Below are 15,409 nucleotides of genomic sequence, written 5' to 3'. Positions count from 1 at the left end.
GAGACTCCATCTCAAAAAAAAAAAATTTTTTTAACCTTTTAATTATAATATACAAATTATACTTTAAAATGTGCTGATTCCTAAACAAAGCAAGTTTGAATTTATTAAACGGTTGCCAACATTTTTAGTTTTTTTCCAGAAATTTTACAGCTCAAACCAAACTATATAGAGAAAATAACTTCTCATTGTAAAATGCAGTATTATCCATGTCTCAACAATAGTCTCAAGAGCACTTTATTAAAAGTGTAGCTATACTAAAAACATGGGTTTTAATATTACCCAATTAAGGCTATGTTTCTTTTTTCAACTAGATTTTAGTTCACCAGTTACAAACATGAAGCCCATGTACTGTTAAATTCCATTATTGCTTATTGATCAGTAATTACCATTCATTTTATTTCTGGTATATATTACTCCCAGATCTGCCGGAATGGAGTCAAAGCCACCGCTTCCAATGATATAAACCCCTTTTTCTGCAGCTCTCTCATGATATTTCCACTGCATTAGCTCCAGAAACTACAAAATCCAGGACAAGATTTTTAATTAGAGCTATGTAGAAAGACGCGGACCAATATTATAAATAATTTATCTTTAAAAACAAAGCAATTAAACTTTGAAAATGTTAACCAGTGTGGCTCTGCAGCAAAATATTAACTGTCAAAATATTTTTTCACTTATTCAGCAAATAACAGTGCCTACCATGCACCAGGTGATATGGAAGATACGCTGATCTGACTTAATGACATTCAATTTTTGTAGAATGGCTTTTAAATGTAAAAGTATTACCTATTATAAAAAATTAAATACAATATAAAAACAAAAAAACCAAAGAAAAACTACCCCAAATAGCACTACCCAGATAAACATCATCACAGACATAGAGCTCTGCCTATGTACGGAGAATAGGAAGGAGAGGATGACAGGGCACAGGGGAATAATGTCTGTTCTGCTCTTCTGCCTGTTTTCAAATTTTATTTTTTAAAAATAGTTAAAGATTTACAGAAAAACTGAATAGTAGAGAGTTCCCAAGTACCCTGAAACCCAGTTTTCTCTATTTTTAACGTCTCATATATTAATAGTTGTTCCAGTTAATGAACTAATGCTGACATGTTATTAATTAACTGAAGTTCACAGTTCCTTCTGATTCCCTTCGTTTTTACTGAACACCTTTTTTCTGTTCCAGGATCCCAACCAGGACACCACATTACATTCAGTCATCATATCTCCATAGGCTTCTTTACACTGGGACAGTTTCTCACACTTTCCTCGTTTCTGATAATCCTGACGGTTTTGAGGAGTACTGGTCAGGCATTTTGTACAGTGCACCTCCACTGGAATTTATCTCATGTTTTTCTCATTATTACAGTGAGGTTATGAGTTTTGGAAAGAAGACCACAGGGGTACAGTGCTATTCTTATCACATCACATCGAGGCTACACAGTCACATGACTTACCAGTGTTGATACTGACTTGAACACCTGGCTGAGGTAGTGTTTGCCAGGTTTCTCCACTGTCAATTTATGCTCCCTCTCCCTGAGGGTGACACACATACACAATCACACCTATTCAAGCACATACACAGACACAAACACACACACCACACACATACATGCAGACACACACTCTCATGCACATACACAGTCACACATATACACACACTTGCTCATGCACACACACAGACACAAACACATTAACAGTCACACTAACACAGTCACACTCATGCATATACAAACACACTGATACATTTAGTCATGCACACAGCTGCTTCCACAAAAATGTGGAAAAGCTACAAAAATTATTTGGAATTCTTCCACACAGATTTGTCTCTTCTCATCCCCTGCCCATTTTTTAAATAAGTTATCTTTATTTCTATTATTGACTTGTAAAAGTTCTTATATATTCTGGTTCCTTTTTCTTTTTTGAGACAGAGTCTCACTCTGTCGTCAGGCTGGAGTGCAGTGGTGCGATCTCAGCTCACTGCAACCTCTGCCTCCTGGGTTCAAGTGATTCTCCTGCCTCAGCTTCCTGAGTAGCTGGGACTACAGGCACATGCCACCATGCCCAGCTAATCTTTTTATTTTTAGTAGAGATGGGGTTTCCCTGGGTTGGCCAGGATGGTCTCAATCTCTTGACCTCATGATCTGCTTGCCTCGGCCTCCCAAAGTGCTGGGATTACAGGCACGAGCACCGCACCCAGGCCTCTGGTTCTTTATTAGGTTTGTTGTTGTTGTTTTCAGACAGGATCTCACTCTGTTGCCCAGGCTGGAGTGCAGTGGTGCAATCTCGGCTCACTGCAACCTCCATCTCCCGGGTTCAAGTGATTCTCGTGCCTCAGCCTCCCGAGTAGCTGGAATTGCAGACATGTACCACCACATCTGGCTGATTTTTGTATTTTTAGTAGAGACAGGTTTTGCCTTGTTGGCCAGGCTGGCCTCAAACTCCTGGCTTCAAGTAATCTGCCCAGCTTGGCCTCCCAGAGTGCTGCGATTACAGGCACGAGCCACTGTGCCCGGCACCTTATTAGGTTTTGATATTAAGGCCGAGCATGGTGGCTCACGACTATAATCCCAACATTCTGGGAGGCTGAGGTGGGTGGATCGCTGCGACCAGGCGTTCGAGATAAACCCTGTCTCTACTAAAAATACAAAAATTAGCCAAGAGTGGTGGTATGTGCCTGTACTCCCAGCTACTTGGAAAGCTGAGGTGGAAGAATCGCTTGAACCCAGGTGGCAGAGGTTACAGTGAGCTAAGATTGCACCACTGCACTCCAAGCTGGGTAACAGAGTGAGACCCTGAATTGAAGAAAAAAAAAAAAGTTTTTGCTATTACTTTTATGATAGTTTATAAGAAGACCTAACAGCTTTTCACCATTTTCTATGCTCTGGGTTATTTTAAATAACATGAGAATTGTTTTACGTTTTTGTTTTGTTTTTCTGGAGACAGGGTCTCACTAGTGCCCAGGCTGGAGTGCAGTAACATGATCATAGCTCACTGCAGCCTTGACCTCCCAGGCTCAAGTGATCTTCCTATCTCAGCCTCTTGAGTAGGTGGGACCACAGGTGTGCACCACCAATACCTGGCTAATTTTTTTTTTAACCTCCTGGGCTCAAGTCATCCTCCCACCTCAGCCTCCCAAAGTGCTGAGATAACAGGTGTGTGTCACCTCATCTGGCCATTTTTTTAAAATTTATGTTTCTTCCTTCTTCTTCAATCAATTTTGGTAATTTACACTTTCCAGTATTTTACCAATTGATAAACTGCAAATACATATTAATATTATATTGGCATGCTGATGACAATCAGTACTGACCACAGAGACATTTGAGGTTACCATTTTAAAGGTTGTATTATAGCTTAACACCTGTTAAAACACAATTTCCTGTGGTCAAGCAAACCTCAACTGAAGACCTAGCTCTTCTATGTTACTGAGCAAGTTACTTAAGCTTCCTAAGCTTTAATTATCTCATCTATAAAAAATAAAGCAAAATGATAACTACTCTATAGGTATGTTTTTTAAAAGTTACATAAAACATTTAGCACAATGTTGGGCACATGATAAGCATTCAATAAATGTGAACATTTAAAATATTTAGGTTGATTTTATACTAGTGAATTTCACCTTTATTTTTCTGTAATGTTATAAAGGTACCTGATTTTTAAAAGGGAATTCAAAATGAAAAAACGTTACAAAAGTGAGATTCTAAGAATTATATATAGTCGGTTATTTTAATTAATTCAGTTTAAAGTATGAAGTAGCTATAAAAAGCATGGACCAAAAATAAATGATGTTGTAAAGAATAAAATTCAAGAAAGCCGAAGCGAAGACCTTACCATCAGTGCTCTCCTTTGAGCTATCAAGGCAATACCATCCAAATACCATCTCTAAACACTAGAAAGGAGTTGCCGGCTTCTAAATACGTCTGCAAAATTGCACTAAATATTTTTTTTCCTTTTCATCTTACATACCTGAGGTTCTCCACTGATGTCGATACAACTGGCTCCATTTTCTACACATGCTTTTATTACGGGTTCTCCATAAAATCGATACTAGGGAAATAAAAAGAACAAACAGGTTATTCTTGACAAGTTTAAATGAATAAAATGCCATCTAATCCTGGAAGTGAACAGTCCTAGTTATCAAGAAATCAAATGTTAATAAAATAGCCTAAAGATAAATTGAGAAAATGACCAGGCGAGGTGGCTCATGTCTGTAATCCCAGGCGGGCAGTATTAAGTGCACCCTGCCCCCGTGGCTCCCTTGTGAATACCTTTTAGTTTGTAATTAGTGGTAGGCAGGTAACAGCTGCCTATTTGGAATATTTATGAGTTATGAGTGAATGCAGGACACCTGTTTATTCATAACGGTCACCTGTTAAGAGAGAATAAGTATGTGGCTGAGAATCTGCTCAGGGCCTTCAGCCTGGAGTGCTGTCAGCCCCTGAGGCTCTCAGCTGGGGAAGCTGCTCCCCACAGATAGATCCACTTTGCTCTTCTGTGTGTCTGCCTCTCATTGCCTTCAGTGCTGCCTGGATGGGGTTTCCCTGGCCAAGCTGGTACTCAGTAAGTGGTGCCCAAGTGTGGGGACTCGAACCCAGGACGAAGAGTTGCCTGAGCAAAGGAGAGACGAGAGGCTAAGCTGAAAGTATCCCGAGTACTCTTGGAAAAAATCCCCGGGGTAAGCTGGGGAGCTTGGAAGGGACCCAGGAAATTTTGAAAGACTCTCCCAGGTGAGTTAGGGAGAACCCAGAAGTAGACCAAGAACTGTTGAAAAAATTTCCCAGCGTGAACTGGGCGGGCTCAGCATTATTAGGGCAACATTGGACAAGGATCAAGCAAGTGAGAGGCTTGTTCTGGTTTCCAACAGCTGCTTAAAAGAGGGGGAACTGAAGCTGGTGCCGAGTTTAACACAGTCTTTTGATGTGGCTGAAGAATTTTTCATGTGGTTTCCTGAGCAGGGAGCACTGACCATGGAGGAATGGGCAACAGTGGGTACTACTTTAAGGAAGGTACAATGAGGAGGAGTAAAGGATGTTTCTATTCCGGTGCGGTCTGTTTGGGCTTTGGTGCCATCTGCCCTGGAGCTGTTTCAGACAGACGATGAGGACAAGGATTCAGAAGATTCTGGAGAGGAGAAGGAGTGTGATGAAGTATGTAGAGAAATTACAGAGCAAAAGGATGAGAAGTCAAATGAGGAAAGGGTGTGCCCCTTGGGGTTATTTTACCCCAAAATTTCTGAAATTGGCCAATAGTCCACCTGCTTTGGAATCTCCTGGGTCACATGCTGGTTACTCAGCCCCACTCCAGACCCCCAGAATCAGGCTTTCTGAGGTAGACTCCAGTTGCATTTTAAATAATCCTCACAGGTGATTCTTGTGTACTTCAAAGATGGAGAATCACTGCCCTGGACATTCTCCCAGGAAATCTCACCTACTCTCCCAACTTCAATAAAATCTGAGCTGGCGACTTCCAAACTCTATGTCTAGAGTTGCTCACTAATAAGGTTTCCCTATCTGTGGTTTTTGTTAGAAAGGTCAGGAGCAGGGACAGCACAGGACATGCGGCATGAGTCACACATAAAACTAATTTCACTTTGCCTACATTTTCCTTTTATTTACTCTTCACCCTGATTTTCTCACTTACAAACACATATACAAACAATGTATTATCTGTATTTCTGTCTTAATGCAAAGTATCTAGCAGATACCTCAATTTCAACAAGTCTAAAACTGAATTCATCATCTCTCTGCAAACCTATTTCTCCTCCTCCTCTACTTCCTAGCATATGCTTCAACATGTAGCCTGCAGGCCGCTATGGTGGCTCAAACCCGTAATCCCAGCACTTTGGGAGGCTGAGCCAGAAGGATCACTTTGAGACCCTGTCTCCCTAAGAAAAATACATATATATATATACACACACACACAGATATACATATATACACACACACACACACACACAAAAACATGGCCAGGCACAGTGGCTCATGTCTGTAACTGCAACACTTTGGGAGACCAAGGTGAGTGAATCACTTGAGCTCAGGAGCTAGAGACCACCCTGAGCAACAGGGTAAAACCCTGTCTCTACAAAAAATACAAAAATTAGCTAGATGTGGTGGCGTGTGCCTGTAGTCCCAGCTACCTGCAGGGCTGAGGAGGGAAGATCACTTGAGCCCAGGAGGTTGAGGCTGCAGTCAGCTGTGTTTGTGCCACTGTACTCTAGCCTGGGCAACAAAGTGAGACCCCCATCTCAAAAAAATAAAAAGAAAAAACAAAGTATAGCCTCTAGTTCAGCTGCCCAGGTCCCACTTCTAACATCTTCCCGATGTGCTCAAATAAGGGAAGACTCTGAGACAAAACTGTGCAAATGGCTGAAGAGCAGAGTGGTCTAGAGTATGGAGTTTAAAGTCAGGCCAGACTTATATCCAAGCTCTGCAGCCACTAGCTGTGTGACCTTGGGCAAGTTACTTTCTCTCTCTAAGCATCAACCTCTTCAATCAAAGAATGGTGATTAATAACAACGGTGACTTTCCTGGATAGTTGTGAGGATGAAATAAGAGAATGCAAAGAACTTAGCACTGTACCAGGCACATGACGTTCAGATTTATTCTTTTTTGTTATTATTAATGGCATTACTCCCCACATAATTCTCAGGTTAAAACCTGGAAGCAGGTTGGGTGTAGTGGCCCATGCCTGTAATCCCAGCACTTTGGGAGGCCAAGACAGGTGGATCACCAGAGGTCAAGAGTTCAAGACCAGCCTGACCAATATGGTGAAACCTCATCTCTACTAAAAATACAAAAATTAGCTGGGGGTGGTGATATGCGCCTGTAGTTTCAGCTACTCAGGAGACTGAGACAGGAGAATTGCTTGAACCCAGGAGGCAGAGGTTGCAGTGAGATGAGATCACACCACTACACTCTAGCCTGGGTGATGGAGCAAGATCCCGCCTCAAAAAAAAAAAAAAAAAATCTGGACGCAGTCTTTCACACTACCTATATTGGAAGTCACAAAGTTTTATCCAGTCTCCTCGCCCCTACACAATTGTATCTTAGTTCAGACCCTGTCAACACTCATCTAATTTACTACAAATAGGCCCTAACTGGTTACACGGCAGCCAGCTAGCCCCATCTCCAAATAAATAACAAATTGTTATTCTAAAATCTGATGTCGCCTTTCCTCCTGGCCCACTCCTATAAAATATCCACTATTAAAACCCTTCAGGATACAGTACAAAGTCCAAACTTCTTAGCGTGTCACAAAAAGTCCTTAGCATCGTATCACACCACAGCCCCATAATCCTCACGTCCCAGCAGCTCCGAATTCCACGTCATGCCCCAAGCATGCTGCTCCACACCCAGTGTGCTTGCTTCCACTCCCTGGAACACCTTGCTTCCATTCTGCCCGGCCATCTGCCGGCTCCTCCAGGCTCTGCCTTACAGCCTCAGGCTCACTTCTCTTGTATGGCTAGTGAGCCCATCAGCTAGGCAGTTCATCTGCAAGTACCGGCAAGCTGCAGTGAAGTACTAATGAGCTTATTAAAATAACAGTAGTTCCTTATGGAAAGAAAACACATTTTCCTATTTGCCACAGTCTGCACATTCCTCACTTTTACTGCATTTTGTCACATCTGGCCCACTTCTTTGAGTAATCTGGAGTTGAGACTTCTCACTAACTTATTCCCATTTTATGAAGTTGTTAGATTTTTCTCCGTTAGTACCCTGTGCTGGTCTGAGATAGGTGAACAGAGTAGCAATCCTTCATCTCAAGGAAGACACCTCTCCCCTGTGAGGCCAGTTAGCTTGGAGGTTAAAACTACAATCCTGCTCTCAATGCTCCACTTTCTTTTTTTTTTGGTAGACAGAGTTTCACTCTTGTTGCCCAGGCTGGAGTGCAGTGGCGCAATCTCAGTTCACTGCAACCTCTGCCTCCTGGGTTCAAGCGATTTTCCTGCCTCAGCCTCCCGAGAAGCTGGGATTGCAGGCAGCTGCCATCACGCCCAGCTAATTTTTTCTATTTTTAGTAGAGATGGGGTTTCTCCATGTTGGCCAGGCTGGTCTCAAACTCCTGACCTCAAGTGATTCATCCACCTCAGCCTCCCAAAGTGCTGGGATTACAGGTTTGAATCACCATGCCTGGCCCTCAGTGCTCCATCTTCTAACCCAGTGGTCTCCCAAGTAGGTCTCCCAAGGGAAGCACAGAATGATCCACTGGGGGTGGAAGTAAATATTAGAACTTTCATTCATGTTAATTTTTATAAAAAACACAAAGAAAAACATAAAATTAACAGTTAACATTTGGACTGACTATAAGACATTCCCTGGGCAATGTTAAGTGGTCATGTGTTGAAAACACAAAGAAAAACATAAAATTAACAGTTAATGTATAGACTGATGATAAGCTATTCCCTGGGCCATGTTAAGCGGTCAGGTGTTGAAGACAGGGCACAACAGGTATCCTGAGGGCTGTGGGAGTTTCGTAACACCGAGGGGCCACTACCCACTTCAGTCAGTCATCTTCATTATACCGCAGCCTAATGCCTCAATAAGGTTATTGAGTTTCTAAAGCTTGAACACTGAGCCCTCAGGCATTTAAAGCCGGGTGGATAAAAAGATGCCATGGAGGAAACTAGGACTTCCAGGGTGAAGCTGGGGACAGGAGGAAAACTGCAAGAGGATGACCATGTAGAAGCCAAGTGAAGAAAGAAGAAAGAGGTCAACTGGATGAAATGCTGCAAGCTTTCGGATAGGACTGGATTTCACAGGAAGGCACTTTGGCAGAGCGCTTTCACTGGAGTAGGGAGGGAAACACAAGTTCGATAAGAGTGGTTTAAGGTAGAGTAGCAGGTGAGGAAGTAGAGACAGTGAGTCATGAGAATGCTTTCAAGGAGGCTGCTAAAAGGGGGCACAAAAAATGGAGTAGTTGGAAGGGATGTGGAATCAAGCAACTTTTAAAGATGGGAGATATCACATATTTAAATGCTGATAGAAATAATCCACCTTTTCTACCCCCAAGCGCTACTGGGCCTGCAGGTCTCTGTTCCACAAGATGGGGCTTGTTAAAGTTGTTAAGAATAAGACCTACTTTAAGAGATACCGAGTGAAATTTAGAAGACAACGAGAGGGTAAAACTGATCACTATGCTCGAAAACACTTGACAATACAGGATAAAAATAAATACAACACGCCCAAATACAGGATGATAGTTCACATAACAGAGATATCATTTGTCAGATTGCTGATGCCCGAATAAAGGGGATGTGATAGTCTGCGCAGCATATGCACAGGAACTGCCAAAATACAGTGTGAAGGTTGGCCCGACAAATTATGCTACAGCGTCCTGTACTGGCCTGCTGCTGGCCCGCAGGCTTCTCAGTAGGTTTGGCCTGGACCAGATCTATTCCAAGTGGAGGTGACTGGTGAATACCACGTGGAAAGCACTGATGGTCAGCCAGGTGCCTTTACCTGATATTTAGATGCAGGCCTTGCCAGAACTACCACTGGCAATAAAGTTTTTGGTGCCCTGAAGGGAGCTGTGGATGGAGGCTTGTCTATCCCTCACAGTACCAAACAATTCCCTGGTTATGATTCTGAAAGCAAGGAATTTAATGCAGTACACCAGAAGCACACCATGGACCAGAATGTTGCAGATTACAGGTGCTACTTGATGAAGAAGATGAAGATGCTTACAAGAAACAGTTCTCTCAATACATAAAGAACAGCGTAACTCCAGACATGACGGAGAAGATGTATAAGAAAGCTCATGCTGCTATACGAGAGAATCCAGTTTATGAAAAGAAGCCCAAGAAAAAAAAAAGAGGCGGAACCGTCCCAAAATGTCCCTTGCTCAGAAGAAAGATCGGGTAGCTCAAAAGAAGGCAAGCTTCCTCAGCTCAGGAGCGGGCTGCTGAGAGCTAAACCAAACAACTTTCTATGAGGATTTTCCAGATAAAGACAATAAACTTACAGACAGCACATACACAAAAGAATAATCCAGTAAAGAGGGGAAATTTGATAACAAGATAATGTGTAACTGTTAACATGAAGCCTTTGAACACCGTGCCCAACACGAACAGGAGCAGTTTTGCCTTGTGACAAGACACATGGCAGATTACAGGCACGGTGCAGACTGGCAGACAGGTAGGCAGATCTGGTGGTAGGAAAATGAAGAAAGAAATTCTGTAATTAACCAGCTTCTACTTTCATAGTTAAAAAAAAGAAAAAAATCATCAGATAAGAACAAGGAAAGAGGGATGGGATATTAAAAGTGCAAGGCAAACAAGGTTGTGAAGCTGCTCCAGAGAGCAGGAGAGACAATTCCTGAGGGAAACAGAGCAGAACTGCTGGACGTGCTGAGCCCCACACGAGGTCTGGAAACACATTTGAAGTGTGATCAGTTAGCATGGGGTTACATTTTTCTGCAACCACAATGGGTTACTCAGATTCAGGTGAAGAGTAGGCAGAGAATAACCAGGGCTGAGACTTTTCCAGAGTACTGAGGAGAAAAAGGCAAGGGAGACAGTTAAGGGTGTACACTACAGAGTGGAGCGGCGGACCTGATGGATGGAATCTAAGCTAGTTAAGAATGAGATAAACCCAAATAAACAACATTTTTTTGTAACAGCATTTCAAAAACCTTTTGCCCTCCCTAAAAATTGTTAATAGTTTAGATGTTTCATTTTTAAATATCTTGTCAACTGTAATGGCTTCTTCAGATCACTAAATGTCACCAACATTCACCTTGTTACACAGGCCAAAAGTCTGATGGCCTGTGACTTGATGACTTTTTCTCAAGAACATTCAAAAGCTGTTCTCCTTTGAAAATACACTTGGACCCCAACTCCTTCCCAGCACCTCTGCCAACCCAACTCCTTCCCAGCACCTCTACCAACCCAACTCCTTCCCAACACCTCTGCAGACCCAACTCCTTCCCAGCACCTCTGCCGACCCAACTCCTTCCCAGCACCTCTGCCGACCCAACTCCTTCCCAGCACCTCTGCCGACCCAACTCCTTCCCAGCACCTCTGCCGACCCAACTCCTTCCCAGCACCTCTGCCGACCCAACTCCTTCCCAGCACCTCTGCCGACCCAACTCCTTCCCAGCACCTCTGCCGACCCAACTCCTTCCTAGCACCTCTACCACTACTACCATGGGGCTGCTGCTTATGCTTGGACCATTCCATTGCATGTTCCTTATTATCTATTTTTTCCACTCAGAAGTCAAAGAACTTCACATTCAAATCGGATGAAGCCCCTACTTTCAACCATTCAATGCCTCTTGGTCACACCCGGAAAAAACAGAATCCAAATCCTGACCATGGCCTTTAAGAGCCTACACGGCCCAGCTCCTGGGTATCTCTCCCATCCACCTTCCACCTCTCTGCCCTGTCCAGTCACAGGCCTCTGACATTCTTCAGTCTTGCCAAGCACACTCGAATCTCAGGAACTTTGTACCTGCTCTCCCGGGAACAGTGTCTCCTCAAAAGATGCATCCAATTTGCTCTCACTTCATTCAGATCTCTGCTCTAATGTCAATTCCTCACAGAAACCTTCCCTGACCATCCACCTAAAAACACTGATATGCCAATTCCTTTTCTCCTTTCTCTGTTTCACTTTTCTTCAGAGCACTTATTACCTCCTAGTACAATCCTGTTTTTCTGTCTTCCACACAAGAATGTAATCTCCATGAGGGACTTTCTGTTTCTGTCACCACTGTGTCCCAGGTGCCTACAATACTGCATTTTACATAAAGTATCAATATTTATTTATTCAATAATGAGTCCTTTTTTAGTCTTCTTTTTGTGCATTTAAAAATATATTTATGTCCATCAGTCTGGAAGGACGTTGGGGCTGAGGCTGGCACACACATCAAGAACAGTAACTACCGTGGCTTCCGAAGTTTTGCCAAAACCTCAGAGGCGTGGCCTTCTGGCCAGGCGTGTGCGATTTCATATGGTTGGAGCATTCCTGGTATCCCTGGGGGTTGCAGCTCTCTATAAGTTTGGTGTGGCTGAACCAAGAAAGAAGGCATATGCAGATTTCTACAGAAATTACGATCCCGAGAAAGATTTTGAGAGATGAAGAAGGCTGGTATCTTTCGTAAAGTGATCTTGGAATAGAAAGAATTTCTCCAGGTTGAATTACCTAGAAGTTTGTCACTGACTTGGGTTCATGAACTATGACAGCTGAATATGAGGGCTAAGAAATAGTTTCTCTTGATAAACAATTAACAAATAATATATATATATATTTATACAGAAATACAAGAATATAATTTATAAATTATATACTGGGGATACACACCCAAACATTTTTACTGAAGAGGCATACAGTAAAAAGTAAAGAAAATGCTGACAATCACAGATGTAACCAATCAACAAACCAGCACACATTCCCTAAAGACAGTGTCATAGAGTGCCTGTCACACTCCCTCTCAGGAGGCTTTGGTCATGTCCATTTGCTCCTCACAAGAAGAAAAAACTTCCCAGATGGGGTTAAGGCCTTCAACCAACAATTTCGTCTTCTGCTCTTACGTTCCTCTGGAATATTTTGCTAGAAATGAATGGATTGTTTGTTCTGATTCAAAGAGGGGCTGATTACTTACTGGTCCTACGCAATTGAGGACGACTGTTGCCTGTTTAGCCATTTCTTCAAGTGAGGCTGGATTAGCGATATCACATATGATGATTCCAACTTCAGATGACAGTGTTGGTCTTCCTAAAATAAGAAACAAATTAAGTAAAGCACATCTCGGTAGAGGATTAAATCTTCCGTATCTTTTTACAGCAATCAGTGAAGGTAAATTACTAAATACACTGATAAACTGAAAGCCAGCTCTCCGTCTTGAATAAAACTTTTTAATCAGATAATAAAAAAGGAAAAGGCTATGAGGAAAACTGAATTGACACTAAGGGTTACTAAAAAACTGACCTTTTAAAAAAAATCTAATAAAATCATTGTGTAAATAACAACCCTGTGTAACATGACAATTTCACAATCAAGTTTAAATGCTGAGCAGATGACTACCCAGACTTCCTCTCCAGCAAGGAATTTATATCATAAAAATAGTTTCTTGGCCAGGAGCAGTGGCTCGCCTGTAATCCCAGCACTTTGGGGAGGTCAAGGTGGAAGGATAGGATCTCTTGAGCTCAGGAGTTCAAGACCAGCCCAGGCAACATAACAAAACCTTGTCTCTACTTTAAAAAAAAAATCTGGACATGGTGGCACACACTTGTAGTCCCAGCTACTCAGGAGGCTGAGGTGGCAGAATCGCTTAGACACAGAGGGTCAATGCCACTGCACTCTAGCCTGGGTGGCAGAATGAGACCTTTAAAAAAATTAAAAAGTTCCTCATCAACTATTTAACAATTACTGTGATCCAGCTGTAGGTGATGGAGAGGGACTGACTGTTAACATCAAATCCATTAGAACTCTGAGGTGAAAATTACATGCTATATAAACACACACACAGGCTCGTATAATAAAATAGTTGGAATTAACTAGCTCACCTAAGTGATACAGGTTTCAATAGCTCAAGGTATACCCCCCACAATAAAACTTGATTTGGACATTATATACGGTAAGTGACTAGGCTGTACCCGTATGATCTTGCTAAGCTGGAAGAAGAAATGGAAGCAAGTATTTTAATAGTGAAATTACTTCTCCTGGAAAAGTAAAGTCCAAAGAGCTCTTTGGTCAAAATTATGTGTTGGTAGTGTCAGCACCAAAAGCTGCAGGAGAATCTAGCCTACGTGGTGTCTTCCGTATTTACCCAGGACAGAAGCACCCTGAGCAGGGCATGGTGTGAAAGCAGATTAAACAGAGAGAACGTATTTATTTCCAGAATGCTAGCAGGTGTTTGTACAAGGGAAATCTAGGGTGGGGAGTTAGTAGCCAAATCTAAAGGCTACAGAGTCGTAAGTTAGATGTCTCCCCAGCCCTAAAAGCAACAGGGTCCGTGTGTCTGTCTCCTCTCTGTCCCACCTGCAACCCCAGACTCAGGACAGGACCTAGCATGGACCAGGTCACTCAACAAATATATGCTACCTGAATGCTTAGAGAATAAGCGTCTAAACCAGAAAGACAAACTTTTTATTTTATGAAGAGGAAGACTGCCTGGAGTATTCCTACACACAAAACAATAAAGCAGGAGAGCCACAAAAGCCACCGCCAGTACATACAGCTCAAGCTTGCTGTCCCATCCTCAAAACACAAGGCAAAGGGAGACTCCGATCCCCAAGAAACCAAAATCCTCCTCTCCTCTGCGACCAAACATCACGAACCACCCCCCCCACCACCCCCAGACTCAACAGGTGTCCCTGCTGCGGGGCAGGATGGAGCAGAGAGAGGGACAACTCAAGTTTTTGACCATTTCGCCAGGGGAACTCCCCAAACTGAGGCAGAAATTCAAAAGCGGGAAAGAAGAGGGAAAAAAATACATATTTAAAAATTATATACACACACACGTGTGTGTGTGTGTGTGTGTGTGCAGCTGTGGCCGCCCCAGGCGCCGCATCTTCTGGCCCTGCTGGAAGCTGGAGGCGGTGGCGGCAGCCCGTTGCTCTGGCTGCACGAAGGGGTTGCGCAAACAGTGCGAGCAAACCTGCGGCTGACCGGGGGTGGCCCACGCCGAGAACGCTTCAGCTTCTAGTTTTTCTCTTTTTCATATACCTCCCCCCCACATATATAGTTTGATTTTTGTTACGGAGGTGGAACAAAGCCACGGCAGTAATTGAAACACCCCCCCTCTCTTCCTGTCCTCAAGCAGGGCTCGGGGACACGGAGGGCGCCCCCTTGCGGGAGACGCTGGCTTGGGCGCGGCGGGGTCCCGGCCGCAGCCCCGTCCCACGCCACCCCTTTACCCAGCTTCAGGGCCGCCCTCTCCAGCACTCGCTGCAGCTTCTCCCGGGAGCGGCCCGCCACGGCCCAGGGCAGGCGGGAGCTCCGCTCCGGGTCCACCTGCTCCCGGGCCACCTCCTCGGTCACGAACTGGCCGGTGAAGCCAGAGGCGCCGAACACCACCAGCTGGAAAGGCCTCTTCGCGGTCGCCATGACGAATCCACAGCGAGCCCGGGCCTGGGGCGGGCTGAGCCCACGGCGCCTGCGCCTCAGGCAGCGACCGCAGTACCGGACGCAGCAACCGCCTCCGTCAGGGTCGCAGCTGCCTCCGCAGCCAGCGCCGCCACGCCAGGGCCACGCCCAAGTCCCCCTCGCGCCGAAGCCGCCCACGCAGCCCGACAGCCACTTTCTCCCCCGTCTGCGGCCGGGAGGCGCCTCGGGCGGCGGCTCTGGCTGTGAGTCCGCTTCCAAGCCTGGCAGACGCGGACGGCGGTCCATGGCTCCGTCCCGCCGTGGGCCCCGCACTGCTCTGGCCGCCCCAGGCGCCGCATCTTCTAGCCCCGCTGGAAGCTGGAGGC

At 44.3% G+C, this 15,409-nt stretch overlaps 1 protein-coding gene and 1 pseudogene across 1 annotated transcript in view; one reads left to right on the top strand and one right to left on the bottom strand.

Annotated features, from left to right (window-relative positions):
* Positions 1-15,058, bottom strand: part of SCCPDH (saccharopine dehydrogenase (putative)) — a 31,278-nt gene extending 16,220 nt beyond the window's left edge. The window contains exons 1-4 of the mRNA XM_064383686.1: positions 14,855-15,058; positions 12,598-12,710; positions 3,967-4,047; positions 387-516 (exon numbers count right to left, since the gene is read on the bottom strand). Coding sequence (XP_064239756.1) covers positions 387-516; positions 3,967-4,047; positions 12,598-12,710; positions 14,855-15,044 — 514 coding nt within the window. The 5' untranslated portion in view covers positions 15,045-15,058. The remainder of the gene's footprint in view (positions 1-386; positions 517-3,966; positions 4,048-12,597; positions 12,711-14,854) is intronic.
* On the top strand, positions 9,043-9,911 carry LOC105711131 (large ribosomal subunit protein uL18-like; annotated as a pseudogene).
* Positions 15,059-15,409: the final 351 nt, after the last annotated feature.

Source organism: Aotus nancymaae, unplaced genomic scaffold (genome assembly GCF_030222135.1).
Source record: "Aotus nancymaae isolate 86718 unplaced genomic scaffold, 86718_ANA_hifiasm-v0.15.2.pri h1tg000032l_0, whole genome shotgun sequence".
In the NCBI taxonomy this organism is placed as follows: Eukaryota; Metazoa; Chordata; class Mammalia; order Primates; family Aotidae; genus Aotus; species Aotus nancymaae.
This window is presented reverse-complemented; position numbering and strand designations above follow the sequence as displayed.